General features: G+C 60.3%; 2 protein-coding genes and 1 long non-coding RNA gene across 6 annotated transcripts; 1 reads left to right on the forward strand and 2 right to left on the reverse strand.

The window, feature by feature from the left end:
* Positions 1-77: 77 nt before the first annotated feature.
* On the reverse strand, positions 78-11,375 carry LOC147362228 (endoplasmic reticulum mannosyl-oligosaccharide 1,2-alpha-mannosidase-like). Of its 3 annotated transcripts, none has more exons than XM_086324098.1 (13): positions 11,137-11,375; positions 10,448-10,556; positions 9,654-9,783; positions 7,847-8,001; positions 7,496-7,605; positions 6,120-6,305; positions 5,293-5,441; positions 4,721-4,909; positions 3,120-3,310; positions 2,482-2,602; positions 1,828-2,025; positions 1,620-1,751; positions 78-1,006 (listed from the first exon to the last, which is right to left on the reverse strand). In XM_086324098.1, the coding sequence occupies exons 1-13, from the start codon at positions 11,372-11,374 to the stop codon at positions 803-805; spliced, it is 2,112 nt and encodes a 703-aa protein (XP_086180224.1). In that variant the 5' UTR covers position 11,375; the 3' UTR covers positions 78-802. The 3 variants fall into 3 exon arrangements, with proteins under 3 accessions (XP_086180224.1, XP_086180223.1, XP_086180222.1); XM_086324097.1 differs by having other exon boundaries at positions 78-456; positions 9,654-9,769; positions 11,137-11,365; XM_086324096.1 differs by having other exon boundaries at positions 9,654-9,769; positions 11,137-11,365.
* On the forward strand, positions 11,191-14,828 carry LOC147362229 (uncharacterized). The gene is made up of 2 exons (XR_015136032.1): positions 11,191-12,266; positions 14,375-14,828. It is a non-coding gene; the product is annotated as an uncharacterized LOC147362229 (long non-coding RNA).
* On the reverse strand, positions 14,816-20,912 carry UAP1L1 (UDP-N-acetylglucosamine pyrophosphorylase 1 like 1). 2 transcript variants are annotated; one of them, XM_086324101.1, is made up of 9 exons: positions 20,507-20,912; positions 19,721-19,925; positions 19,342-19,517; positions 18,853-19,025; positions 18,418-18,611; positions 17,864-18,004; positions 17,140-17,325; positions 16,525-16,591; positions 14,816-16,069 (listed from the first exon to the last, which is right to left on the reverse strand). In XM_086324101.1, exons 1-9 carry the CDS (start codon positions 20,793-20,795, stop codon positions 15,986-15,988), a joined length of 1,515 nt encoding a protein of 504 aa, XP_086180227.1. In that variant the 5' UTR covers positions 20,796-20,912; the 3' UTR covers positions 14,816-15,985. The 2 variants fall into 2 exon arrangements, with proteins under 2 accessions (XP_086180227.1, XP_086180226.1); XM_086324100.1 differs by having other exon boundaries at positions 17,789-18,004.
* Between the last annotated feature and the right edge of the window lie 5,417 nt (positions 20,913-26,329).

A 26,329-nucleotide genomic window follows, 5' to 3' on the forward strand; every position in this document is an offset into this window, starting at 1 on the left:
ACGGGACACCAGATCTGCCGCAGCCCTTGTGCCGACCTCACGCTGGAAATCAGAAAATAAAGACAAAGCACATGCCATTCAGAACAAGTGTACTTTTATCGTGGGTTAGAAGTCCCGTCTGTTGGGCTGGGAGCCGGTGAACATGCCCCCCAGCCTTGCCCAGCCCTGTAAAGGCAGGGGCGGATCCCTGAGTCCAACGTGTAAACACCACAGCCAGCCAGGAGCCCGAATCCCCATGAGGTCAGGACGCCCCGAGCCCCTGCGTCGGGCGTGTTCACAGGCTGTGATCCCGAGGCTGGGCTGTACTGGGCTGTGCCCAAGACTGTCTCTGTTCATATCGCAGGCTCTGGGCCAAAGTGGCCTGGGGTGACCAGATGCCCAGGACCCCGAGGAAGCCCTTGCAGGGCAGCAGGAGAGTGTTCAGGCTTCAGGAATGTAGTCATTTGATTTGATTTTCTAGGAAGAAGGAAGAAACTCACTGAGTGGACAGGATCCCCAGAATCACACCGCCCATTTATTCCTATGTGTTCCAAACGGTGATCCAACAGGAACCAGGCGAGGAGCACAGAATCAACAGCAGAGCACCGGACGCCCAGTGGCCACCCCGAGCAGCTATGAGGCCCCGAAACATCCTGGCCCTGTGGCCCACCGGCCTCTGTCACCAGCCCGGCCCGGAGCACGTGCCGCCAGCTGAGGGGACACCTCAACAGCCAAGGTCAGGGCCCGGGTCTTGCCGACAGGCATCCTCACGGACAGCACATATCAGCCTCCTGGGCAGCGCCTACTCGTGAGCCATCCCGCCCTAGGAGGGGGCCCAGATGGGCAGGGGGTGAGCCTCTGTGTTGAACACGTAGGTGTCCAGGCTCAGCAGGTCGGGGTCGTCGGAGAAGAGCAGATACAGGTATTTGAGCGTCTCTCCCAGAAAGAAGCTCTCCATCTTGTCCCTGGGCTGGGGGTGGCGGGGGTCCTGGACGTTGCTGATGGAAGAATAGCCGCCCGAGGGGACCTGCTCGAGAGCCGAGGCCGCAAGTCACGATGCTGGCTCAGCCCTCTGGAGGGCTGCCAGCCAGAGGCGCGCACCCCGGGGCCTGGCCCAGCCCAGAACACACGGCCCCCCAGGGCAGGGTGTGGGGCGGAGAGGACTCCAAAGCCCAGAGGGAATGGCCACCTGGATGTCAGCCATGGTTCCCTTCAGTGACCAGATGCCAAGTGCCACCTCCAAAACCTGTGCAGGCCTCACAAAGGCCCCAAGGCCACCCGAGGGGTGTAGAGTCCACCTCAGGGGCCACAGGGCGAAGGTCAAGTCGCAGCCCTGCCAGGGTGGGCAGTGGGCCCTGGGCATAGCAGGGGGTGGTGCGGGTTGGGGCCCCCGGCCTGGGGAGTAGTGGCTCAGAGGTCACCGACTGCTGGATGGAAACACGCTGCCCAAGCCACATGGAGGACCCAGCAGAGACACGGTCTGTGCGCCTCGGGCCACTGCAGGGACCCTCCCGACACAGCTGTCCCCCAGACAAGACAGACAGATGCCCCAACCCCTGGGCCCTCACAGCAGGGCAGGGCCTCCCAGTGCAGCCCCTGGGAGGTGACAGTGAGGCCCTGGGGACACGGCGGGGGCTCACCCGCGTATAGGTGTTGAAGCTGTGCAGGATCTCCCAGCCCCAGTCCTGGTACTTGCGGTCGCCCGTGAGGCGGTACAGGTAGAACAGGCTCTCCACGGTCTCGGGCCGCAGCAGGTTGTGTCTGTCGGCCGCCTGGGGAGGCACATGGGCTCAGGAGGTGCCTCCCAGCACTCCCATCTGGCCCAGCCCTGGGCCCAGCATGGCTCACCTTCACCTGAACGTCCTTAACAGCCTTCGTGTGGTGGAGGTTGAAGTGTGCGATCTCGGGGCTCAGCCCCGTCTCCATCTGACGGTACATCTGGTAGCAGGTGTCCATGAGTGCCTGGGCCAGCTCCATGTGCTCAGCAGGCAGGCCGTGGTGGGCACCCAGAGCCAGTGTCCCCGGCAGGAAGCACACCAGGTGGTCCTGAAACCACAGGGTCACCTCAGCAGCAGGTCCAGCGCCGTCAGGCCTCAGACAGGGGACTGGGCTGCGGGCCAAGCACCTGGGGCCCCACACGGGCAGGGGAGCAGCTTCTGGAAGGACCACCTCAAAGGCTGACAGAGCCCTGGCTGCAGGAGAGCAGGACGGGGTGCAACTGGGAGTGGGGGCTCCCCGAGAGCGTGGAAGGAGAGACTCGGGGCAGGGCAGGGGACCTGGAGGAGGTGGGGGCTCCGGGGTGGGGGCCCTGGCACCCCACAGACCTCAGCTCCTCCTGCTGCTCTCACGGGACACCCACATCCACCCGGGACCGCCCCGCTCCACGGCCAGGATCACGAGGTCCCCCCGGTCGTCCCCACTCAGAGCCATCAGACGTCAAGCACAGAGGCCGGGTCCCCACGCTGCCTTGAGGCCGCATCAGGGAAACACCCTCCCACTCACCATCTTGGCGCTGAAGCGGCCGTGGTTGAGCTCCCCCACGAAGGTCAGCTTCCTGGGCTCAGACCTGGCGAGCAGGTGCTTCCTGATCCCGTCCACGGCTTCCAGGTAGTCTTCCAGCAGCCTATGCAGACCAGCGGGGCCTGTGTGCTCTGGCCAGGCGGGCGCACAGCCCTCAGGTCCACAAACAGGGCTGACCCCGAGCTCCTGTCCCCGTTCTGGGATCTATGAGGCCCGGCCCTGCCAGCCCCATGGGGTCAGCCTGAACCAGCCTGCGGGCTCCCAGTCAGTGACGCTTCCTGGGCCACAGTCACCCCCAGGCTTGAGGCTTGAGAGGATCCCAGCACCCCACTGGGGTTTATCTCTTTTATAACTGAACAAGGAGCGACCAGGCTGCTCCCTGGGAATGTGTGAGTTTTCAGTGTCAAAGTGCTAAGCGTGAGGAGGCCCACATGGCCCTGGCTGCCTCCCGCCGGAGCCGACGACCGAGCAGCCACAACCCCAAGGAAGACCCCTGTCTGCCCACCCCGGTGGCCGGTCCTTGCTCTGCATATAGGATGAACAGAAACACCCTTCCCCACAGAGGGCCCCGCCACCCCGAGCCCGGGGGGCCACCCCGAAGGCAGAGAAACAGGCCTCACTGCCGCTCCTTCTTCCCGCCCTGGATCCACTGTTTCAGCAGGTACTCGTAGTAGCTGTCGGCCCTGGCGCCTAGGGTGAACACGCCCAGGTGGGTGAAGCTGCCGCTGTTGGTGTTGATGAACATGGGCACCAGCCCGTCCAGCTTCCCGTGCAGGGCATGCACACGTCTCGTCACCTCCTCTGCGGCCTCCTGGGCAGACGGTGGGGGCGGTGAGCAGGTGAGCTAGGTAGAGGGGCTGCCGGCAGCCGACCGCGGGACTGAAGCTGTCCTCGAGACCCTTCCCAGCCCTGAGCCAGGAGGACAGGTCAGAAGCAAGTGGCCTGTGTGGTGTGACCACGTCCCAACCTCAGGACGGCACAGGCCTCTCACGGCAGTGCCCGGCCGGGGACCTGCTGGGCCTCCTACGCAAAAGACACGCGGCACGTGGACACACACACGGCAACACACCTCTGGTTAAAAATCAAACCCAACTGGAGGCACCGTCACACCCCCGTGAGGAGGGACAAGTGACAGCTGGATGGCGGACAAAGGCACGTCTGGACAGGTGGACCCAGCCCGGGCCCTCCCGCCAACGACCCAGCGGCACACCAGCTGAAGCTTGGCAGTCATCAGCCCAGCAACAAGTCCACTGTGTCAGGGATTCTCTAAGCTGAGAAAGGAAGGATCCTGACCGGTCCTGCCACCTTGAGACAGCAGGCTCACTGGCCACCCAGACTGCAGCCACGGCAGGAGAAGACGCCACTGAGCACGGGGAAAGCTCCGCACAGCCTACCTGGCTGCCCAGGCTGGTGGAGTGACAAACGGGAAGTCGGTGAACAGTGCTGGGGTCGCTTGGGTGGGGGGGACAGTTCTAGAGGGGGACGACAGCCAGACGCGTGAGCACAGACAGCCACGGTTACGGGAGACGGCGGGACCTCTCGACACAAACATCTCAACAAAAACGAGATGGGGTGAGCGGAGGAAACAAGGAAAGCTCAGCGGATGCCGACACGCAGACAGACCCGCCACAGGAGAGTCCCTGTGGAGGCAGGTGGCAGACGCTCCTGAAGACAGAGACAACCAGAGCCAGCCACAGAGACAGGTCCACCATCCCTCCACACGCACAGTCAGCGCCGCGAGCCGGAGCCAGGCCGGCACCCCACTCCAGCTGCCCACCCGGGACAGCGTGTGGGCCCCGTCAGGGCGCCACAAACGGGACGACGACGACGTCACCTACGCTGACCTGGCTACGAAACCCAGAGCTCCAACACACCCCGTGGCACTCAGCCACAACTCAGCAGGCGGTCCTCGCCACTGCAGGAGGGCACAGGACAACGGCAAGTGGACACCAGGCCATGCCGAGCGCGGCAGAACAAGCCGTCAACTGTCGGGGCCCCGCAGGCCAGGCAGAGGACTCGGCCTCCAGTCAAGGCCTCTCCCATCTGCGCCTCTGGCATCACCAGAAAATGCGATTCTGCAGGAGAACGTGAGACAAGAACCAACACCGACGCGAGTCTCGTGGCCCAGCACCCACAACCACGCAGACCTGCACTCGCCTCCACGAGCCGGAGACGGCCCCGCAGAAAACCCGCACCAGCCGGGGGCAGAGCCCCCCCATACCTGAAATTTCTTATCTCCCGTGAGACGAGAGAGCTCTCGGAACTCCAGCTGAATGCTTGTCACCTCAGCCACCGTGCTATCAGAGGTCCATCGGGGTGGGTGAGCAACTCCAGTGCCAATGTTTACATCGGAGTATGGAATCTTAGAGGGTGTTCGGAAGGCAGGCATTAACCGATTTCCAAAATCCTCCTGACACATAACACAGCGATGAGTCAACGATTCCTGCTGCTCGGCGGCCTTGTCTCCACGACACGATGGTGAACCCAACACCCCTTTTCATCTAATTCCGTGGACAGACCCGAGTATGCTGGCTTCACCTGACCCAACCCTGGCCAGCTACAAAAACCGAGCTGGACTCAATTCGTTCAGAATGACCTCACGGGCAGGCAGCAGGCTGGCACAATGCTGCTTCAGCCACCCACGTGCTCGGAAACAGACGCCAGAGCGGGAGGAGACAGAACCGGAAACAAACGCCCGCCACAGCCTAATCCCGTGAGAAAAGCATTGATTGCTGAGCACTTGAGACCCCAGTCCCCCCAGGAAGCGAGCAGACCCGACGCCGGGACACTCACAGCCTTCTTCAGGAAGAGGATGTCCCCAGACAGGTGGAAGGCACTCAGAAGCCCCCCCAGGATCCGGATTGTGCTCTCAAACAGGTTGACGTCCACATCTTTCTGAAACAATAACCTCTTCGACACCCAATTCCTGGCTTCTTGAAATTCTGCCACGTGGAACAGCAGAGACACAGGAACAAATGAACAGGCCAGCCTTTCCTGGCCGCGCCCTCAGGGCTCTGCACACCCCTGCAGGGTTCCGACATCACCTCCTCACGCAGGAGGGGGGCCCAGGAGTCCTCCAACCGCACAGAAAACATGGGGCCAGCGTGCAGCTGGGGGAAGGCTGTGCAGCGTGAGCACAAGTGCTCAACGTCAAAGCCACGCTACAGAGAAGCACGAGAGAGTGAGTGGCTGGAGGCCTGCAGTGCAAGTGTGAGACGGAACAGGGCCGTGCGCGCCAGTTCAGAAATACCCAGGACACGCCACCCGTCTCACCCTGTCTCCACCGACAAGGCCTGAGGGAGACTCGGGGCGCGGCCGGCCACCGCGTCGGATCACGTGCCGCCTCCCCCCACAGGGCCCTCCTGACCGCCAGAAACACGGGCTGCAGACGCCCCTGGACTCCACCCTCCACCACGCTCGGCGCTCTGCAGGAGGCGCAGGGCGCACGGATGTGTGAGGACAGAGAGCTGCCCGCGGCCAGCACAGCCACGCTGGCAGCCAGGACAAGGGGAAGCACAGCCCAGCAGGACGCAGCGTGTGGTCGCCTCCCAGACCAGGCGCGCTCGGGCCCGAGGGTCACGCGCGGCGAGCTCGAGCCCACCACAGGGACGGGCAGGTACCTTTCTTTAGCCCCAGAATCCACATGGTGTCCAGTGCGTCGATCAGCGTGAGGCCGAGGCCAAACCACTCGCTGAAGGACCTGGTCAGGGGCTTCAGCTCGTCGTGGCCCCAGGCGAACTTGCGGTATCCAGCCCACGCGTGGAGGAAGGCGTCTACCACAGCCTTCTGGCGCTCGTTCTGGGGGGCTGGGAGGAGGAAAGCAGGGTGTGGGCACCCAGGCAGACCTGCCCTGTGGCCCCACAGCGAGTGAGCCTGCTGTGGGGGCACCTTAGGCTGCAGTGAAGGCCCAGCTGAAGATGCCACCGGCCCAGGCTGGTCAGCCTGCACCAGGTCCCAGCAGGGACCCCCCTCCACGAAACAGCGAAGGAGCGAAAGCGAAGGACCCAGTGTGCCTGGTGTGCAGTCTGGCTTGTGGACATCAAACGTGACGGGCGCTGGTGACCCGGACAAGAAAACCTTGTCTGACCAATATAGAAGGTCCTTAATAAACTAGTAATAGAGCTACCATGTGACCCCGCTACCTACTCCTGGCTTATAGATCCGGAGAGAAACACGACTGAACGGATCCACGACCCCCAACGTCACCGCAACACTGTTTACAAAAGCAAGACATGGAGGCGACCTAAACGTCCACCAACAGAGAAACAAAGAAAGAAAACGCGTTACATGCAGACAGCAGAAGCTCACTCAGCCACGCAAAAGAGTGAAGTGATGGCATTTGCAGCCACATGGGCGGAGCTCGCAACCGTCACAGTGAAGGAAGTAGCTCAGACAAAAAACAAGTATTCTGTGACACCCCTTATACATGGAATCTAAGGAAAAATGATACAGGTAAACTTAGTTGCAAAACAGAAAGGGACCCACGGACGCAGAGAATGAACTTACGGTGCCGGGGGAGTGAAAGCGGGGAGGACGTAGTTAGCGAGTCTGGGCAGCCTCGTCTACACTGCTCTACTCTAAACGGGCAAACACAGCATCTACCTCACAGCACACGGACCCCTGCTCAGTGTTACACGGCACTCCACACACAGAAAAGCGTGCAGTAGGATGCGGACGTGTGTGTACGGTTGAGCCCTTCCCCTGCTCATTTGAGACTGTCACAACACTGTCAGTCACCTCTACTAGAATACAAAATAAAAGTTAAAATGGCTGCAGCACCGGATACTGAAAGACATCTGTCCGGGAGACAGACGTCGTCACCAAAGCTATAGAGTGCCTGACCCACAGGAGCCTGGTCCACCTGGGTGTCCAAGGCTGAGCCGAGCTTTCGAGGGACAGCAGCAGCTGCACAGCCACCCCAACTCTCAAGCGTGTCCTTTGCTGCGACACTCAGAACGAACAGCAGCTGAGGCCGGAGGCGGCAGGCGGACCTTACCTGGGTTGGCCTGAATCCTTGCTGCCTTTGGGGAAGGCCTGGCAGGGAGCTCTGCCTTCTTTCCAGGAGGTTCAGTGCCCTGCTGTGGCTTGGTCCCTGCTCCCCTCCAACTACAGGGAGAGAAACGTGAACGCTCAGAGCAGGGACAGAGGTGTGGATGCCCCAAGGCTGCCACCGAGCTCAGGCTCAAACTCGCACGCTCCCCAGGGGACCGCGAATGGACAAGCCACAGACACCCTATTCCGCGAGGGCGCACGGTGTGAAACACAGGAAAACACTTGTTAGCACTTTGTCAAAAAAACCAGAAAACACTGGTTCCCAAGATCAGACCATCTCTGATGCTCCCGGTACCTGAGGCCGTCTCTCTGCGCCTCTGCTCCCCAGCCAGCCTCGCCCACCACCTCTGCCCTCCTCTGGGCCCGGTCCTGCCTTCTCTCCTGGGGGTCTCCATCGGGCGCTCTAATCTGCAGGTTGGGGGGTCCTCGTCGGAAATGCCTTTGGGGCTTCTGGACAGAGACAAGAGTCACTCGTACAATGATTCCATCCCGCTTCTAGGACGCAGCCCGTCCCGTCAGACCTGGAGCCACGTAGGGAGCGCTGTGGACTGGCTGAGCAGCTGCCGTTTCCTAGAGGAAATGCTTTCCACTTTTCATACGATGCGCAGCTTTGGGAGGAGCCCCTTTCTCGTCAGATCCTGGCTCTGACTCCCTGATGGAGGCTCTGCCGATGGGTGAATGTAGCCCTGGAGAGTCAGTTAAGCCCCTGGCCAGAGCGTGTCTGGGAGTCAGACCCTAAGGGTAGCAGGGCAGGGATAAACCACCCCATCCCCGTCGATGGAGCCACAGAGAACACTGCCCAGGCCTGCACCCGGGACTCCCACCTCAGCCTCGGAAGGCTGCGGCAGAGGCGGCCGGTCAGTGACAAAGCGCCGTGGGAGGCCGCACTCATCCTGGCTCCAGCCCCCCAACAGTGGCTGTGACAGCAACTCCTCCAGCTCCCAAGGACACAGACCCGTGAATGGAAAAGCCTCTGGCGGCAGCACCCACGGACACCTTGGCGGAGGATCCGTGAAGACACCCCCTTCCAAGATCCAAACCCCACCGAGCCGGGCCCCCAGGTCACGAGAGTAGGTGCGGCTGAAACAAAGCTCCATGGATGAAGCAGGTCTCGGGGACGAGTGCCGGCATCGGACCCAGAGAGGAGGTGCCAGCGGACTCAGGATGCGCAGGGGCCCCGAGACTCGCTCCACAGGAGACGTGGATGTCCACGCCTTCATCCCAGGCCCCTCCTGGACCCCAGAGTCCAGGTCATGGATGCTGAGGTGTGGAAACGTGTCTCTCGGAGGAGAAACAGCCACGTTCTGCTGTCACGTGACCGTGAAGTCAACACACAAGAGTGGGCACAGAAGTGACAGAAGGAATGCTCTTGGCTCTAAAGGGAGAAACCGGCTCTCTCACACACAGACCTTCCAGAGAGACGGGGTGAGAGCAGGCAGCCTGTGGGGCTTGAGGCCGGCATCAGTCCCAGAGCCTCTCCCTGGGGGCGCCTGGGCACACCTGGACACCCCAACCCACAGGAGCGTGCACCTGGCACAGAGCACCCTGGGCGCTCAGAGGCCGGCCGCCCTCCTGGGGTGGGACCTGCCCTGGCTCTGGCTGACGCCTCGCCCTCTAGTCTCCACGTGCTCCCCCGCCCTCGCTCGCCCCCCTGGACGGCTCGGGGTTCCCCAGGACGCGGCCTCACCCCTGCCCCCACCCCTTCTGGATGGCAGGCACCACGCACCTGCCAACTCCCAGTCCTCCCTGCTGACCCCACTGTGATGCGGAGGCCCCAGAACCTCTGTCTGGGCAGGTCCAGAGTGGAGCCCCCGCCTGACCGCCCCCGGCCAGTAGATCCCAGAGAAAAGGGCCAGTCTCTCTCACCTCCCAAGGACCCGGAGCAGCAGATGGGCCAAGAGGACAGAGGACAGAATGGCCCTCCTCCTCTCTCCGCGTCTCCTCCATCCCCCCAGCCCAGAGCAAGGAGCCTCAGGTGAAAACCTCAGACACACGGCAGGAAGCAGAATTCTTCCCAGTCCCTCTCAAACAGCCCACGCTGTGCTGAAGCGCCTCTGGCCTGGACCCCAGTTGCGACTCCACCTTCAGTTTACTCCAAGTACCTGAGGCGACAGCCCCGCCACGGCCTCCGGGTTCTCAGCTGCTTTCTGAGGAGCTGGCAAGACGGGAGGATTTGCTGGTCTCATCTGCCCTGCTGCCGCCGACCTGCTGTCCACAGCTAAACAGGAGAATCTATTTTATCTCCAATACGCCTCGAGGCCCAGAGGAGAGTCAAAGGGCGCTGGAAACAGCACCTACACAGCCAGCCCTCCTGGAAAAGGACAGGCTGGGGCCTCCGCAGAGGGCAGGCCAAGGAATTCCAGAGTGGCCTCAGGGAAGCAAAGCCTGCCCATAGCCCCCGCAGCTTCTGTCTTTACCCCACCACAACCCACACACTTGGCCTTTATCTTTCCACTTCGAGGAGGCCCACGGTGGCACACGGGCCATTCACGGGAGCCAGCCGCGGGCTCTGCAGCTTTCCTCCTCCAAGGAGCCGCGAGCAGAACCCAGGAGGGAGCTGCCCCTCCTGCCGGCACCTGCACTTCCTTCCCAGCACTGCGGTGCATGTTAGGAAGCGCCTGCAGCGCAGCGCGTGCAGACTCCGCCTGTACCCTCGGACCTGGATGTCGGTGTGAGACGGCCGGCCGACAGGCCGCTTCTCACAGCAGACGTCTGGGAAACAGTCACACACGGCAGATTAACAGCCACCTTATAGCGGGGTGCTGGGAACATTCTAGGCTTCTCCTTATCTCACTTCCCGCCAATGCGTTGAAGTCTGGGCCTCCTGCCGCTGCCAGATCGCTGTGCCACCCCTTAGTCAGCCCTCAGGACACCCGAGGATCATGCAAGCTGGTACCTGTCCACTCGTCGGCCACGTGGACATAGGACAAGAGGCCGAAGAGCATCACGACCACCAGCAGGAAGAGGACCACCGTCCGCTGTAACCTCGACAGCTGCTTCCATTTCTGAGGGACAGAGAACGACCATTTTACTGAAAGGAGCACACGGAGCAATCTCTCCCGCCGTGTCAGACTCCGGGAGGATGAGGAGCAATTCCCGAGGCCCAGCGTGGGGCTCTGCTGCTTCTGAACCGGGGACGTTTCCTCCAAGCGGGGGCCGCAGGCTGGAGCGGTACTGCAGCCAACACCCGCACCGGCTTCGTGGGTGCTAGTGACTCGCAGCGTCCCACTCGGTTCGAACCCCATGGACTGTAGCCCGCCAGGCGCCTGTGTCCATGCGATTTCCCGGCCAGCACACTGGAGTGGGGAGACACCTCCTCCTCCAGGGGGTCACCCCGACCCAGGAATCGAACCCGCGTCTCCCCTCGACAGGCGGGTTCTTTACCGCCGAGCCACCTGTGAAGCCCCAGCGGTCGGAGCTGGAGAAAGGAAACTCCACGCAGACACCGTCTGTGCCCACAGTGGACGGCCGAGAGGGACCCGCAGCCCTCCTCGCCTGGGCCGCGCGAGGCCGGCCGCAGTCGCGCCCGGTTCCCAGACCCCAGCCCGGGGAAGCGCCGACCCGGCCGCCCGGCCCGCCCCTCACCCGCCAGCAGGAGCGACGCCTCAGGCCCTGGCCGCCATCGTAGCTCCGGCCGGGGCTCAGCGTCACCGAGATGAAGTCCCGACGCGCCGGCGCCGGCGGCGGGTACATGACGCCCGCGGGGGCCCGAAGGGCCTCGCCTTCCGGCGGCGTCAGGAAGCCCTACTTCGAGCCGGGCTGAGAGACCAGTTGGTCTGAGTCGGGTGTCCGGCCATAGCGGCGCCGTCAACTCCCCGCCCATCGCGCCGCGCCGCCAATGCGCCTCTGCCGCGCCTTCGCAGCCCCACTGCGCCTGCGTCCGTCGTCGCGACTCGGCTGAAGGCAGGCTTGGGTCCTACGCCCTCTGCGTCTGCTCGTGCGCGGTGACGTCACGCCCACACGGCCGCGCCTGCGCGCAGCTCACCGCCGTGGCTGCCCCGCGCTGGGACAGGCTTCCTGAGGGATTCCGGGCCGCTGAGCCGTCCTGCGCCCTCGCGCGGCTCCCCCGGGGCCTGTGGGCATCGAGGATCAGCCAGGGCTTCTCACGGCAGTGCTGACCGCGGGCAGGTGTCCCCTGCTCCACCACGTCAGCCGGGAGCCCCTGAGCTGCGGACCCCAGGGCTGGACCCTGCCCCACCCCCACACCGGTTGGATTTGACCTAGTTGGTGCCCGGCCCGGCTGGGTGGGCGGAATGACGCGGGGCCCGCTACGGAGTTAGAAGCCCGGGGGTTTTCATCCATCGGACCTGTCAACCGTAAAAGTAGCCAGCTGTTTGGTCAGCAAACTGAGTTTATTCGGGCATGGCAAAGGGTTTGCAGTTAAGAAGGTGCACCTGTAGCAAATAATAGCCATTTCGAGACCAAGGAGAGGAATATTACTTTTGTTGGTGTTTTCCAAGATACGGCGGCCTAAGTATCGATGCTGTTTGATCAAATGCAGTTTTTTCACGGAGACTTTATGTCCCTGTAAAACAGAACAGTTTTAACAGATTGCTGATGGCTTCCTGTGAAGAGGTTTGAGGAGAGCAGAATAGTAAGTCGTCCCAATGCTGTAATGGCGTGGAGCCTGCAGGAAACCTTATATCGTCCAAATCAGCTTTTAAGTCTTGTGAAAGGAAGGAATTTCAGTGAAACCTCGGGGCATTCATGTCCAGGTGCGTTGTTGTCCTTCCCAAGTGGAATCTGAGAGGTCTTGGCTAGCCTTAGCTGGAATGCAGGCACACCTCGTGTTAGCATACTTTCCCTTATCACACTTTGTGCATACTATGTCTTTTAAATTGAAGGTTTGTGGCAACCCTGCATTGAGCAAGTTTATGGGCACCATTTCTCCAACAGCATTTGCTCACTTCCTGTCTCTGTCACATTTGGTAATTCTTGCAACTTTTCCGACATTTTTGTCATTATATGTGTTATGGTGATCTGTGGCCAGTGATTTTTGATGTTACTTTTAAAATAACTTGTTAATGGTGAGCAGTTTTTTGCAATAAGTATTTTTTAATGAAGTACATCCGTTTTTTTAGACACAATGCTTTTGCATGTTTAGTAAACTACAGAAGAGTATAAAGAACTTCTTTGTGCACTGGGACCAAAAGGTCGGCGTGACTTGCTTTGCTGTGAGGTTCCTTGTTTTGCAATGGTCCTGAACGAGACCCACAGTGTTCCTGAAGGTGCACCTGTGCTAAGGAACACACGACGTAACTACAGTGAAAATTGCTGCTTTCAGCAGGAGTGCTTGTAGAGGGTGGGGATTAAGAGCCAGAGGGTGCTGAGGGGCAGCAGCGTTGATAATGGCCTGCAGGCCCTGGACAGACCTCCATCCTCAGCCACTGGGCTTTCTCACAGGTTCCGTTTAGCAGTGTGCACGGGGTGGGGAGGCCCTGAGCCCTGGAACCCTGTCACAGGCTTTAAACCTGGAGGGGCTTCTCTACTTAAGGCTATTGGTTCGTTCTGGGGAGAGGATTCGAGTGACTTAAGTTTGAGTCTTGACGGGAAGAGCTGTGGGTTTTGTTACTATCAGCTGGAGATGTTGCCCATAAGGAGGGTGGTAGCTGATTCAATAGCAACAAATAGGTCAGTGTCTCCAGAAACAGCTCCAGGACTGTGAGGCAAAGCAAAGCAAAGGCGGTGAACAGTCAATCCACTTTGTTGGCTGTTTTGTTACTGTGAATTCCTAGAATTCTTTCCCCTTTCGGGAGAAAGAAATTCCAGCGTGGTATTTTCTACGATGTCTTGGCCTAATCAATGGAGGTGGAAGAATTGAGGAGAGCGAGTGGTGGGTATCTCGGGGGGCTTAAGCAAAAAGAAACAGGTTCAGAGACACGTTGAGGTTCATCAGGGACCACCACCATTTGGACCACTTTAGTTTTCCAAGACAGGGGCTACTTTACTGCAGTTGAGCTGAGTGTGGTAAGACATTCATTCCCAGACTGGAAACTTGTTTCTCTGAGCTGATGATGAACAGGGTTTGGAAAGAGCCTCGTCACTGGGGGCTAGGAGGGCGCTGGAAAGGCTGATTAGAGCCTGAAGGCAGTTGAAGTACTTAAGCTTGCCACAATCTCTTTCCAGTGTCCCGGCTTTTTGCAACGCTAGCAGAAACTAAAAGGGTTTGTGTAGGGACCATTATTCACTGGAGTTGAAGGTTAAGGATTTGAGAGGCCGCTCTTGGTTGAAGGACTTCCCTGGTGGCTCAGAGGTTAAATCGTCTGCCTCTAACCCAGGTCTCCTGCAAAGAGTCGGACAGGACTGAGCGACTTAACTTTCACTTTAACTTTCTTGGTTGAAGGCTGCTGCTGCTAAGTCGCTTCAGTCGTGTCTGACTCTCTATGACCCCATAGACGGCAGCCCACCAGGCTTCCCCGTCCCTGGGATTCTCCAGGCAAGAACACTGGAGTGGGCTGCCATTTCCTTCTCCAATGCATGAAAGTGAAAAGTGAAAGTGAAGTCGTTCAACCGTGTCCGACTCTTAGTGACCTCATGGACTGCAGCCCACCAGGCTCCGTCCATGGGATTTTCCAGGCAATAGTACTGGAGTGGGGTGCCACTGCCTTCTCCATTTAGCTAAATCTGGAGTAGACACAGTTTCCTGTTTGATTCCAATCCTTTGAACTAAAAGGGAAGGATCTCCTTTCAGCCAATTAATGAACACAGACCTAAAGGCTACCTCAAAGAATCTGTCATGAAACCAAACTCAGGTCCACTTGCCCACACACTATAAAGTCAGTCTCCTGATACCAGCTCAGCCTGCGGGCTCTCGTTTCCGCAGGGCCAGCAGGCTGCAGCCCCTGGACGGACGCAGACCCGGGACACCCAGTGCCGCTCCGCCACTCGCTGGTCAGACAGCGCGCTCGCCAGGCCGGGCTGGATCCCAGCACCTGGTGTTGACTGGAAATCCCTGCATCCTGGGAAAACTGAGTTTGTCCATCTTTCAAAACTCAGTTGCTTCAACTAGCAGCTGTCTGGGTGAGAGATGATGGGGCACGTGGCTCCTAAGGAAGCAGGAGGGAGATGCTTGTAGCCATGGGACCCCCAACCCACAGGGAGCCTCACCCGGGAGAGAGGACTCAGCACGACCAGGGTCTCCTGGTCACGGCGTCCTCGCATCGCAGAAGGACAGACATTGCAGGAGACGGCGAGGTGTACCCGGGACCTCTCTGCGCTGAGCGAAACCTCACGTGAAGGTGTAATTATTTGAAAATAAAAAGGCTTTGTGAAAGCAAGCTGTTTTAATAGTTTACCCAACGAACTCGACTTGCGAAAGAGGCTGCCCCGTCGTGGCAGTGAGGAGCCCCTGGGCCGGGCGGGACCCTCAACCTCGGCCTCCTCCTTGGTGACCCTCGTCTGCCCCAGGCCCTCTGCTGGCCTGTGGAGCAGCTGGGAGAAGGCAAGTAAGGCACAGGTTAGAGCCTGGGTGGAGGCACAGCCCTGGGCCTGGCCCTGACCCTGCCGGCACACCCGAGGCGGGAGGCTCACTGCCACTGAAGCCCCTGGGACAGCACCCTTCCTGGGGGAGACGGCCGCACGTGGGCTGGAGGAGCGGGGAGGGCGGCACTTAGGAGGCTGTTCACAGGAGGAGGGGCAGGCGCCCTGTGCTGTTCTCCAGGCGGGAAGCGGCCCCAAGCAGCCAAGCCCGTGGAGAGAGACCAGAGGCAGCCGGCTTCTCCCCACCTTGACCAGGCTGAGGGTGTGCAGTGAGGGTCTGTGCCCACCCCTCCCTGGGTGGGGCGGTAAGGAGTGCGGGCACCGTGTTGTCAGAAGCTCCCTGTAGGCTTGGGGCGGGGGCGGGAGGGCGGCGCCCTCCACGGGTCCCACTGTTTTCTGGGGGCTGAAGCTTTGGATGGAACTCGAGACAACTGTGCCAGGCATGCAGGCCAAGCTTCCCGGAGAGCCAGCTCCGGACCTGCTGTGGGCCGCAGCCGGGCAGGGAAGGGGCGCCTGGCTGTGACCCCCAGGCTCAGCTGTCCCTCCCAACACAGAGCCCTGCAGGCTCTGCCGTCGCTGCAGAAAAGCGCAGCATGGCTGCTCCTGCTCCCGCCAGGTGGGTCTGCAGGCGCACAGGAGCCCTTTCAGCTCAGACAGGCCCGTGCGCCTGTCAGCACCTGCCGCACCGGCCTGGGCCCCACCCCAGTCCTCCGAGTCCCTCTGCCTCCAGCCTGGACGCCACTGCAGGAGTGAAGCCAGAGCGCCCCCAGGGACCCTGCAGGCCCGGGGTCACCCGGCTCCCAGGGCCCTGGTGGCGGGAGGCCTCCCACCCCTGTGGAGGAAGCCTGCTCCGTTCTGTGGTCTCCGGTCTGCAGCCAGAATCGCAGAGCAGCTCTCCTGCCTGAAGCCCAGGTGGGGCTGCGTCCTGAGTCTTGGGCCCCAGGGTTGGCAGGGGTCAGGGCCGCAGCTCCCTGGCCATGGCCTCGTCCAGGATGAGTGGGGGCCGGAACTCGCGGCCTCGCAGGTACTTCTCCAGCCCCTGGAGACGAGCAGGTCGTGATGACCGGATCCCACCTCCTGGTCCACTGGGTGAGGCCCCAGGTCAGCCCGGAGCCAGTGAGAGGCAGGGCCAGAGAGGTTGCTAGGAGCGAGGGCTGGATGCCACCTCGAGCTCCCGGGCCTGTGCAGCCCTCCCATAGGGCTGGCCAGAACTGCCCACGGGAGGCACAGCGGGCTGTCCTCCCACTGAGAGGCTCCCACTAGCCCAAACCCCAGGCTCAGATGGACCTGCTTTGCCTTCCCCAGCCCCTCCAGGCTTCTGACAGCTCACTGCACCCCAGGTCTTGGACAGTCCTCTGCCACTGAGGGACCGCTGACCCTGCCAGTTGACCGTGGCAGAGCTGTGACTTCCCAGCCAAGCGTCCAGCTCAGCCTGCCCCGTCCAACCCCGCCACCCCAACCCCAGCAGAGCCCCCGCCGCCGGTCGGCTCTCACCTCTCCAGCGTATGACACCAACGGGGAGATCTCACAGATGGCTGGAGGCTCTGCGCTGCCAGGCAGGCTGGGGGGTGCACTCTTCAGGATCAGTTCAGGGTCCTGTCCCAGCGCCCTCCCTGGCCCCACCCACCAGGAAGCCGGCCAGCCCCTGCCCACCCAGCAGACCATCCCCCACACCCGCAGCCCTCCTCCAGGCAATCTCCTCTTCCTCTGAACACGCAGCCCCGGACACCACCCCAGAACGACAGGCCCTGACTTGGTCTGGAAAATGCTCCTTGCCCTCTGCAGGCATCTCACAGCCTGGATAGCCAGATTCAGGAGGTGGCTGTGGGCAGTGGGGTGGAACCTAAGTTCCTATTCTTTCCCCACCCTAGAAAGTGACCTGCCTGCTGCTTTCTGGGTGCCCCGCCTGGGAAGATGCGGCCCTCACGTCCCCGGGGCCCTGAGCAACCTCGAGGACCGGGCACACGGCCACCTGCATTCAGTGTGGTGCCAGGGCAGAAGCCCCCACCCCAGCTCAGCAGCCATGACAGCAGGGCCCTGCAGTGCGGCTTGGGCTGTGACACCCTGACATCACTGTCCTTCGGGCCACACCCCGCTGCCCACACTCACCTGAGCTGCTCGGGGAGCTGGGCCCCGTGCACGTCCAGGAAGCGGGCGCCTGCCCGCAGGGCCCACCGGCAGTGCTGGGCAAGCAGGGCCCGCCGGGACGTGGAGGGGTTGTCCCTGTCGGCTGAGTCAGCGTTCTTGAGTGGGGAGAACTCCTCCTCCCGCAGCACTTGGAAGGCCATGAAGTTCCTGGGGGAGCAGGGGAGACAGCTGCAGACCCGACGTGCTGGCCCAGACGCCCTGGGCCCCGGCAGCTGAAAGCCAGGCCGGAGCGACACAGACTACGTGGGCGTCTGTTCTCTGGGCCCCCGAGCACGCGTGAGTCTTTGTTCCAAGACTCCGGAGCTATCTTTGGTCCTCTCTTCCCTCCCCTTCCCACCAGCCTGACCCCCAGAACCTGGGACCCCAGGTGGGGGCCACCTACCCTGGCAGCTCCAGCTACTTCCCCTGGAAACAGCTTCAGGGCCCCGGGCCAGGGCAGAGGGGGACTCAAGAGGAAGCACAGGTGTCCCCGCAAGTCCACAACCCCAAGGGCTCCGACCGCTCTAGACGCGCCCTCTGCTCCCACCCCAGGGACTGCTTCCTCTGGGCTTCTTGCACCAAAACCCTCCTGCAGCCCCCCAGCCCCCCTGCAAAGGGGCATGGCCTCCACTTCCCTGCCTGTTGGGCCTCAGAACTACCACCAGATGGGGGTGGGGGCAGGAACAAAGACAGCTTCTGCACTGACTTGGCAAACGGGAGCACGTCAAACACGAACTTCTCCATCTTGATCCCGTTCGGCTGCAGCGGCTTTACTGGGTTCCCGTGCTCATCCACACAGGGGACCTTCTTCACAGCCACGTGTGGCTGCAGCAGGGGCTCGAGCTCCCTGGGGATGCGAGGCCAACAGGAGGTAAGACGCAGTTCAGATGGGACACCTCGGGGCCCCAGCCTGCCTCCCGCACGCCTGGCCAGGTGAGGCAACTGGACAGACGGACACAATGGACACAGGGCAGTGAGAGCCCAGCTGAGCCCTGTCTCTGCTGGCCAGAGAGCTGGCCACCATCGGCCTCACCCCTGACCAAGCACAGTGGCAGCGGCAAGCCCCGGGGTGGGTGGTACCCGCCGGCACAGCCTCTCTACAGGAGGGCCAGGCCCACTCGGCCGCACCAGCTGCCGAGCTCTCTGGTGCCTCCAGCTTGTTTAAACTCAACAGCCATTCTGCACTGCAACCCACAGAAGGTCAGGTCTGCCCTCAGGCCCTGCAGCCAGGCTGGCCGGGAAGCCGCCTGCCACGCACACCTGGTGACCGTCCGGAGGAAGTCTCGGGTGAAGAAGTGGTTGCAGATGTTGCCTGCGTTGTACAGCAGGCCCCCACCTGGCGCGCGCAGCTGCGCCACCTCGGGGCTGATCTCGCTGTACTCCACCACCTGGGGGACGCCGTCCACCTGGCACACCACGCCCACTGGCTCCTCAGGGTACGCCTTCTCCACCACCTGCAGCCTCGACAGGATGGATAGATGGCTGGCTGGGCAGATAAACTGACTGGGGCCGGACCGGGCAGGCGGGGACGCGGGGCGGGGAGGGCGGGGCTGAGAGGAGGAGGCGGGGCCAGGGGCAGGAGGAGGGCGGGGCTTGGAGGGCGGAGCTGGAGGAGGAGGCGGGGTCGGGGCGGGATGAGGGCGGAGCTGGAGGAGGAGGCGGGGTCCGGGCGGGGCGAGGCGCGCGCCGGCTCACCTTGGCTCCACAGTCGGCGCCCCGCAGCACGCAGAAGCCTATGAAGAGCGGGTCGGCCAGCCGCACCAGGATGTTGTCCACACAGTACACGTGCACGAACTCCACTCCTCGCCGCTCCATGTCCTCTAGGATCTGGTGGTCCTCCAGCGCGCTGTACAGGCCCCCATTGCCATCTGCCGACGGAGGAGAAAGGGCCTTGCAAAGGCTCTGGCCGGCCTCTAGTTGATGGTGTGCTAGAGACAGGGGAGGCCCCTCGGGGCTGGACCTTGCGCCTAAGGGCGCGCTCTATCGCCATCCAAGTAGCCCTGTGGCTGTTCCACGTGACAGATGGGAATCAAGGCCCAGAGAAGGGAGGCCCCTTGCTCAGGACTACGCAGCCTCTGGGCAGCATATTCTGGCCTCTGTCCCAGGCCTCTTGACCCCGACCTAGCTCCACATTCTCGGCCCTCCTCCACATTCAGACCCTTCCTGCCTCAGAGACAGGCGTACCTGGTGCCATGGCGACCTTGTCTTTCCTCTCCAGGATGGCCTTGCCATCGAAGGACACAGCAGGCAGCATGCGCTGTTCAAACATGATCACGTTGTTGGGATCCAAGTGGAAAAAGTCATGCTCCTTGAAGAACTTGGCTGTGGGCTCCAGCGTGAACTCACTGGTCATGATGTACCTGCAAGGGAGGCAAGGCTGAGCCAGCCTTGCAGAGGGCCTAGTCCCCCTGGCAGATGGGACTGGCAGGCCTCCCTCTGGGTGGGGGCTGGGCTCTGACTGGGACTGTGCTGGGGTTCAAGTCCTGGTGCGGAGCAGGACTGGGGCTACACAAGGTAGGGGAGGGGAATCACTCCGGGGCCAAGGGAATGCAGGTGCGCACACCAGGGCACAGTGCAGCGGGTCCCGTAGCGCTCGCCGGCCAACTGCTCCACCCGCCGAATCCGTTCTGCCTGCAGTTGGTACAGGGTCTTCTGGCTGGGCAGCCCCACTTGATACATGCCCTTGGGGTAGGTCACGCCCAGGCGGGTGCCCTGCCCGCCAGCCAGCAGCAGCACGGCCACCTTGTTCAGGGCGATCTGATGGAAACCTGGAGGCAGGGGGCACCATGAGGGGGTTCCCGAAACCCACCACACAACCACCCCTTCATTTTAGCGCAAACCAAACTTGAGCCTGGGGCTGCGAGCCACAGCGCATAACTTTCCAAATGACACTCTGACCTGGGCCGGGGCCTCACCGACCCTGCCGAGGTTCTGACCACGCCCTCCTGGGTCCTTCAGAGGAAACACCCCGCGGGCCCGTTCGGAGCCGCCGGCGGGGACCCGGGGGAGACTCCACTCCAAGAGCAACAGCCTCAGCTACGGGCCAAGAGGCAAGGAGCACAACTCGCCAACACTGCTGTGAAACGGAGCCTGTGCAGGTGTCCAGGGGTCCCCTACTGTCAGTAAGTGGCAGCTGGCCATCCAGGGGCGCCCAGCACAAAGCACGCCCCCAGGGAATTCGGCCCCAGAACCAACCCGAGCCGGTACGTGTGAGAAGGCAGGCGATTTCACGAAGAAGGCAAACTGAGCTCCAAGCTCCGCTTCCCCGCGCGCCCCGCTCGGCCCGCTCCGTGGGCGTGGCCCCTTCCGGCCGCCCGCGGCGCCCGCCGCCGGGACCCCGGCCGCCTACCTTCCTCCTCCCAGAGCCGCCGGGTCTGGGGGTCACCCTCGCTCGCGCTGCCCACGCGCTCAAGAGGCAGGGGCTGCAGGCGCGCAGCCAGGTCGGGCGGCGGGCCCGGGGGGCGCGCGCAGGCAGCAGCCGCGCGCTGGCAGTGCTGGCGCAGCGCCTCGGGCTCCAGGGCCTCGAGTTGGGCCAGCAGCGCGGCGCGGGGCTCCGGCGCCAGCTCGGCGCAGAAGCGCAGGAGGTGCTCCTGGCTGGCGCGCTGCAGCCGGGCGCGCAGGTCCGCCTCCGAGGCCATGTTGCCGCCGCCGGCCGCGCTGGCGCTTGTGAGCCGCGCTCTCCGGCCGGTGTCACGGGACCCGGCGGGCGGCCCGGACTCCAGCCGGGCAGGCCCGGGGCGCCCCGCCTTGACCCCGCCCCGCCCCGGCCCGGCTGGGTCGCAGACCCCTGCCCACTCCGCCTCTCTTCCGCCCCCGCCCCGCCCCTCCACTATTCAGCCCCGCCCCTGCCCGCGCTGGCGCTGGAGGGCGGGCTTCACTTTTAGTTCACCTCCTAGCCCACAGTCCCCTGGGGAGGCCAGGGTCAGTCCCTGCCAGTGGCCATGTTTGCATCCAACAGGACCCCTGGCGCCAGGGACCACAGTCCGGGGGCTCAGGGCTCAGGGCCAGCAGACTGAGGGCTGGGCGGGGGCGGACTGAGCCAGATCTCCAGCAGGGCCCCCCAGAAGGCCAACCTTCCTGCCTGTGGGCCCCCTCCTTCTCATTCCTCCTCCTTCCCATTGCCGTGTGACCGGAAGCACGCAGGGGCTGCCCCTGGCCCTGGCTTTTTACTTGAACCATCAGGTTTTAAACCTCTTGCTGTTTACAGCCTCCTTGGTGGAAAATATGAAAGAGTAGCTTCAGGCACTAGAGGACAAAATTTTCTTTTAGAAACTAGTTTCATTAAGTCTAAAAGTCATACGTACCCGTGGTTAAAACCAGTTAAAATGGTGCTTTAGGACCCGAAATGAAAAGATCTCTGGGACTTCCCTGGTGGCCCAGAGACTAAGACTCTTATCTCCTGATGCAGGGAGGTTGAGTTCAATCCCTGGGCAGGGAACTAAGATCCCACAGGCTCCAATTAAAGATCCCAGATTGTTGTTATTGTTCAGTCATCAGTCGTGTCTGTCAGTGACCCCACGGACTGCAGCATGCTAGGCTCCTCTGTCCGCCACTGTCTCCTGGAGTTTGCTCGAATTCACATCCATTGAGTCCATGATACTATCCAACCATCTCATCCTCTGCCACCATATTCTCCTCCTGCCTTCCATCTTTCCTAGCATCAGGGTCTTTTCCAATGAGTTGGCCAAAGTATTGGAGATTCAGCTTCAGCGTCAGTCCTTTCCATGAATATTCAGGGTTGATTTCCTTTAGGATGGACTGGTTTGATCTCCTTGCAGTCGAAGGGACTCTCAACAGTCTTCTCCAACACCACAGTTCGAAAGCATCATTTTTTTCTGCTCTCAACCTTCTTTATGGTCCAACTCTCGCATCCATACATAACTATTATCGCTTTGAGTGTATGGACCTTTGTCAGCAAAGTGATGTCTCTGCTTTTTAATATGCTGTCTAGGTTTGTCATAGCTTTCCTTCCAAGGAGCAAACGTCTTTTAATTTCATGGCTGCAGTCACCATCCCCAATGATTTTGGAGTCCAAGAAAAGACAATCTGTCACTGCTTACACTCTTCCCCTTCTATTTGCCATGAAGTGATGGGACTGGATGCCATGGCCTTGGTTGTTGTTGCTGCTTTTTAATGTTGAGTTTCATGCCAGCTTTTTCACTCTCCTCTTTCACCTTCATCAAGAGGCTCTTTAGTTTCTCTTCACTTTCTGCCATTAGCATGGTATCATCCACATATCTGAGGTTGTTGATTTCTCCTGGCAACCTTGATTCCAGCTTGTGATTCATCCAGTGCAGCACTTCCCATGATGTACTCTGCATTTAAGTTAAATAAGCAGGGTGACGATATATATATAGCCTTGCTGTATTCCTTTCCCAATTTTGAATCAGTCAGTTGTTCCATGTCCGGTTCTAACTGTTGCTTCTTCTTCCTTTTCTTTTATTTTAAATAATTTTATTTATTTACTTTTGGGTGTGCTGGGTCTTTATTGCTGCACAGGCTTTTCTCTAGGTTCAGAGAGCGGGGTCCACTTTCCAGTTGCCACGCATGAGCTTCTCGTTGTGGTGGCTTTTCTTGCAGAGCACGGGCTTTAGGGCGCTTGGGCTTCAACAGTTGCAGCTTCCAGGCTCTGGGGCTCAGGCTCAGTCGTGGTACACGAGTTTAGTGGCCCTGCAGCATGCGGGATCTTCATAGAGCAGGGATGGAACCAGAGTCTCCTGTATCGGCAGCCTGATTCTTTACCACTGAGCCATCAAGGAAGCCCTAACTGTTGCTTCTTGACCTGCATACAGGTTTCTGAGGATACAAGTAAGGTGTTCTGCTATGCCCATCTCTTTAAGAATGTTCCACAATTTGTTGTGATCCACACAAAGGCTTTAGCACAGTCAATGAAACACAAGTAGATGTTTTTCTGGAATTTCCTTGCTTTCTCCATGATCAAATGAATGCTGGTAATTTGATCTCTGGTTCCTTTGCCTCTTCGAAATCCAGCTTATACATCTGGAAGTTTTCGGTTCACATACTGCTGACATCTAGTTTGAAGGATTTTACCTGGCTAGCATGTGAGATGAGTGCAATTGTGTGGTAGTTTGAACATTCTTTGGCATTGCCCTTCTTTGAGACTGGAATAAACACTTACCTTTTCCAGTCCTGTGGCCACTGCTGATTTTCCAAATTTGCTGACATATTGAGTGCAGCACGCTAACAGCATCATCTTTTAGGACTTCAAATATCTCAGCTGGAATTCCATCACCTCCACTAGCTTTATTCATGGTAATGCTTCTGAAGTCTCATTTGACTTCACACTCCAGGGTGTCTGGCTCTAGGGAAGTGAGCATGCCATCATGGTTTTCCAGCTTACAGTTCTTCAGTGTATTCTTGCCACTTCTTAATCTTTCCTGCTTCTCTTAGGTACTTACTATTTTTTCCTTTACTGTGGCCATCCTTGTATGAAATGTTTTCCTGCCATCTCCAGTTTTATTGAAGAGATCTTTAGTCTTTCCCAATTTGTTGTTTTCCTCTATTTCTTTGCATTGTTCATTTAAGAAGGCCTTCTTATCTCTCCTTGCTATTCTCTGGAACTCTGCATTCAGTTGGGTATATTTTTCCCTTTCTCCCTTGCCTTTCACTTCTCTTCTTTCCTCAGCTATTTGTAAAGCCTCCTCAAACAACCACTCTGCCTTCTTGCATTTCTTTTTCTTTGGGGATGGTTTTGGTCACTGCCTCTTGTACCATCCCACATGCCACAACGAAAGATCCTGCGTGCCGCAACTAAGACCCGGTGGGAGGGAGACAAAGAAAGAAAGAAAGAAAAGAAAAACCTCCTCCAGCCTGTCCCGCGAACGCCTGTTAAGGCGCGAGCCCCACCCCTTCCAAGTGCCCTTCCTGGGTTGGGAGGCAGAGCTTAACAGGCTCTCGGGGGTCCCCTGCGCTTGCTCGGGACCTGAAAGACGTGTGCCTGCCTCAGGGCCTTTGCACCTGAATGGCTTGTTTTCAGAAAGTTGGAGGACTTCCTGCTCCACTTTGCCAGATCTCTGCTCACAAGTCACACTTGGGGAGACCCTTCTATCCTTTTCTGTCCCTCCTTGCCTTTCTGCACCCTCCCCTGCCTGGCTTCCCCGTGGGAACTGAACCCCCTGAGAGCTGGATGTTGTCTGGTTCACTGCTGTGGGCCATCACGTGACCCATGACCAGCACGCAGTGGACACTCAGCCAACGCGTGTTAACGGAACGATCGTGTTGGGCCCCAGGTCCAGCACAGGGACTGGGCCTGACGGCTGTGTGGGCGCGCACGCTGCATGAGGGGCTGGTCCGCTCTATCAGTCTGTGGCCCTGAAGGGAGGTCTGTGACAGGCACTCCAAGTGGACAGTGTGCGTGGGAGGTTGGGACTCAGTTGAGGTCAGAAGGATTTGGACAATTGAGACCATGTAGCCGGAGGCACCTGAAGGGCCAAGAGTAGGGGGGCCGGCCCACCTGGGCAGAGGGGGCACTGACAAACGGGGATACCTAGGAGGCACAGGTGGGTGACAGCTTCTTGGGCCACCTGCCAGGGGCGGCAGAGGACAGCGTGGCCAGTGCCCCTGGCTGCTCCAAAGAGCTCCTGGCTGCCGCAGAGAAAATTACAACTAGGGTGGGTACCTCAAAAGTTTAAAGGCCGCAGAGGATCTGCCTGGCCTGGGCCTCTGGGAAGCCTCCCCCATCCCCCACCAGGGTGACAGCCAACCTGACAGTTACAGGTGGGAAGGTGTTGGGCAGGTTGGAAAGCGGAAGGAGGAAGCGATCAGAGTTCAGGATCAGAAAGACATGGGGACCACGCCTTAGTCCCACGACCAGAGCTGGCACTGACTCCAGCTTCTCCATAACTTTCTCCAGTGCCTAGTGAGGGGCCATCGGAACACCCATGGACCAGGGGCCGGCAGGGCCCACCTTCCCCATGGCTCTAGAAGCCCTGAGGGGCCTTTGCTTCCTTGGCATAGTGGGCTCAGGCTCACAAGGGCCGTGGCCTAGCCTGGGTCCCGCTGGGCATGACGTCTGAGAGGCAGCAGCTTTGCTTGCTGCCAGACGCCGGCCTCCACACCCACCCTAACCCCACAGAGCTGCCCCCAGGCCGCCCCCTCCCACAGACCTCGCCGTGGTTCAGCGTCCCACCCAAAGATGCTCTTTCCGCTGTAACCTCCAGGAAGGTTTCCACTGAGCACCACTGTGGACCAGAAGAGCACAGGGCTCAGCCAGGAGCACAGAGGAAGGGTGTTCCTGGTAGGAGAGCCCCCAAGTGCAAAGACTCAGAGGTGAAGGAACACCAGTACCCTAAGCATAGGGGACTGGGGTAGGGGATGGTTGCTGGAAGCAGAGAAAGAAGGGGAGATGAACTGCAGGACAAAAGACCTGAATGCCTCTGGGGACGTTGGCTGGTCCTGCCACTAAAGGGGAAGGCAGGGACAGACCAGTCTCCATGGGGTGACTCTAGGCTCACAGCTTTCTAGGTACCCCCCAAGTTCCTCACCATAAAAGAGTCCTCACTTTGAGGGATAACCCCAGGAGAGAAGTGGACCCAGGACACTCCCTGGCCAGGGCAGCTGCCCTTACAACAGCTTGAGACTCAAACCAGTGCCTGTGGCCCAAGGACACAGAGGCACAGGTAGGCAGGCCAGCCAGAGTGTGGAGCCCATCGCCACATCAAGAGCCTGTCTGGAGCTGGTCGTCAACTCTTTGTTCTTTTACCCCCCAAGGTGAACAGTCTTCTTCTAAAGCAGCAGATAACTCATCTGCTCTGCTCAGTGGCAAAGTGGGGTATCAGTTACATGGAGAAGACCATCAGTGGAGGAAAGGGATCAGGGCAAGACCTCAGGGCAGGCTATGGGGAAGGCAGGATCCCAAGCAGACAGTATCTCGGGTCCTTCCCTGATTTGGGGAAGGTCCCATCAGTGGGCCTGAGATGAGCCCCTCCCAGACTGACCAGACAGAGTGACCAGGGAATGAAGCAGGGGCAGTGGGCAGGGGTGGGAGGGGGTGCACAGGCCTGCCTAGCTGGCTTCAGGAGGCCATGAGTGCCCTGGTTGCAGCTGGAGGAGGTGTCCAGCCAGAGGAAGGGGCCGGAGCAGAAGGACCTTGTGAGCACACGGCAATCTGGGGACACAGGAAAAGTGGCTTTGTCCTGCGGCCGGCAGGAAA

The sequence above is a fragment of the Bos grunniens genome, chromosome 11 (assembly GCF_055505025.1).
Source record: "Bos grunniens cultivar Pamir isolate PY7600 chromosome 11, Bosgru_T2T1.0, whole genome shotgun sequence".
In the NCBI taxonomy this organism is placed as follows: Eukaryota; Metazoa; Chordata; class Mammalia; order Artiodactyla; family Bovidae; genus Bos; species Bos grunniens.

Bases quoted from the DNA above. Each gene is read 5' to 3' on its own strand.
- LOC147362228 (XM_086324098.1), bottom strand. From the start codon at position 11,374: ATGGGCGGGGAGTTGACGGCGCCGCTATGGCCGGACACCCGACTCAGA. The intron at 3,311-4,720 runs GTATGGGGGGGC...CCGTCTGCCCAG, and splicing joins CGGGAGATAAGAAATTTCAG to GAGGCCGCAGAGGAGGTGAC. The intron at 2,603-3,119 runs GTGAGGCCTGTT...TGGTCTGCATAG, and splicing joins GGCGGGAAGAAGGAGCGGCA to GCTGCTGGAAGACTACCTGG.
- UAP1L1 (XM_086324100.1), bottom strand. From the start codon at position 20,795: ATGGCCTCGGAGGCGGACCTGCGCGCCCGGCTGCAGCGCGCCAGCCAG. The intron at 19,518-19,720 runs GTGTGCGCACCT...CCTCCCTTGCAG, and splicing joins ACCCGCTGCACTGTGCCCTG to GTACATCATGACCAGTGAGT. The intron at 16,070-16,524 runs GTGAGAGCCGAC...GCTCGTCTCCAG, and splicing joins TGGTGTCATACGCTGGAGAG to GGGCTGGAGAAGTACCTGCG.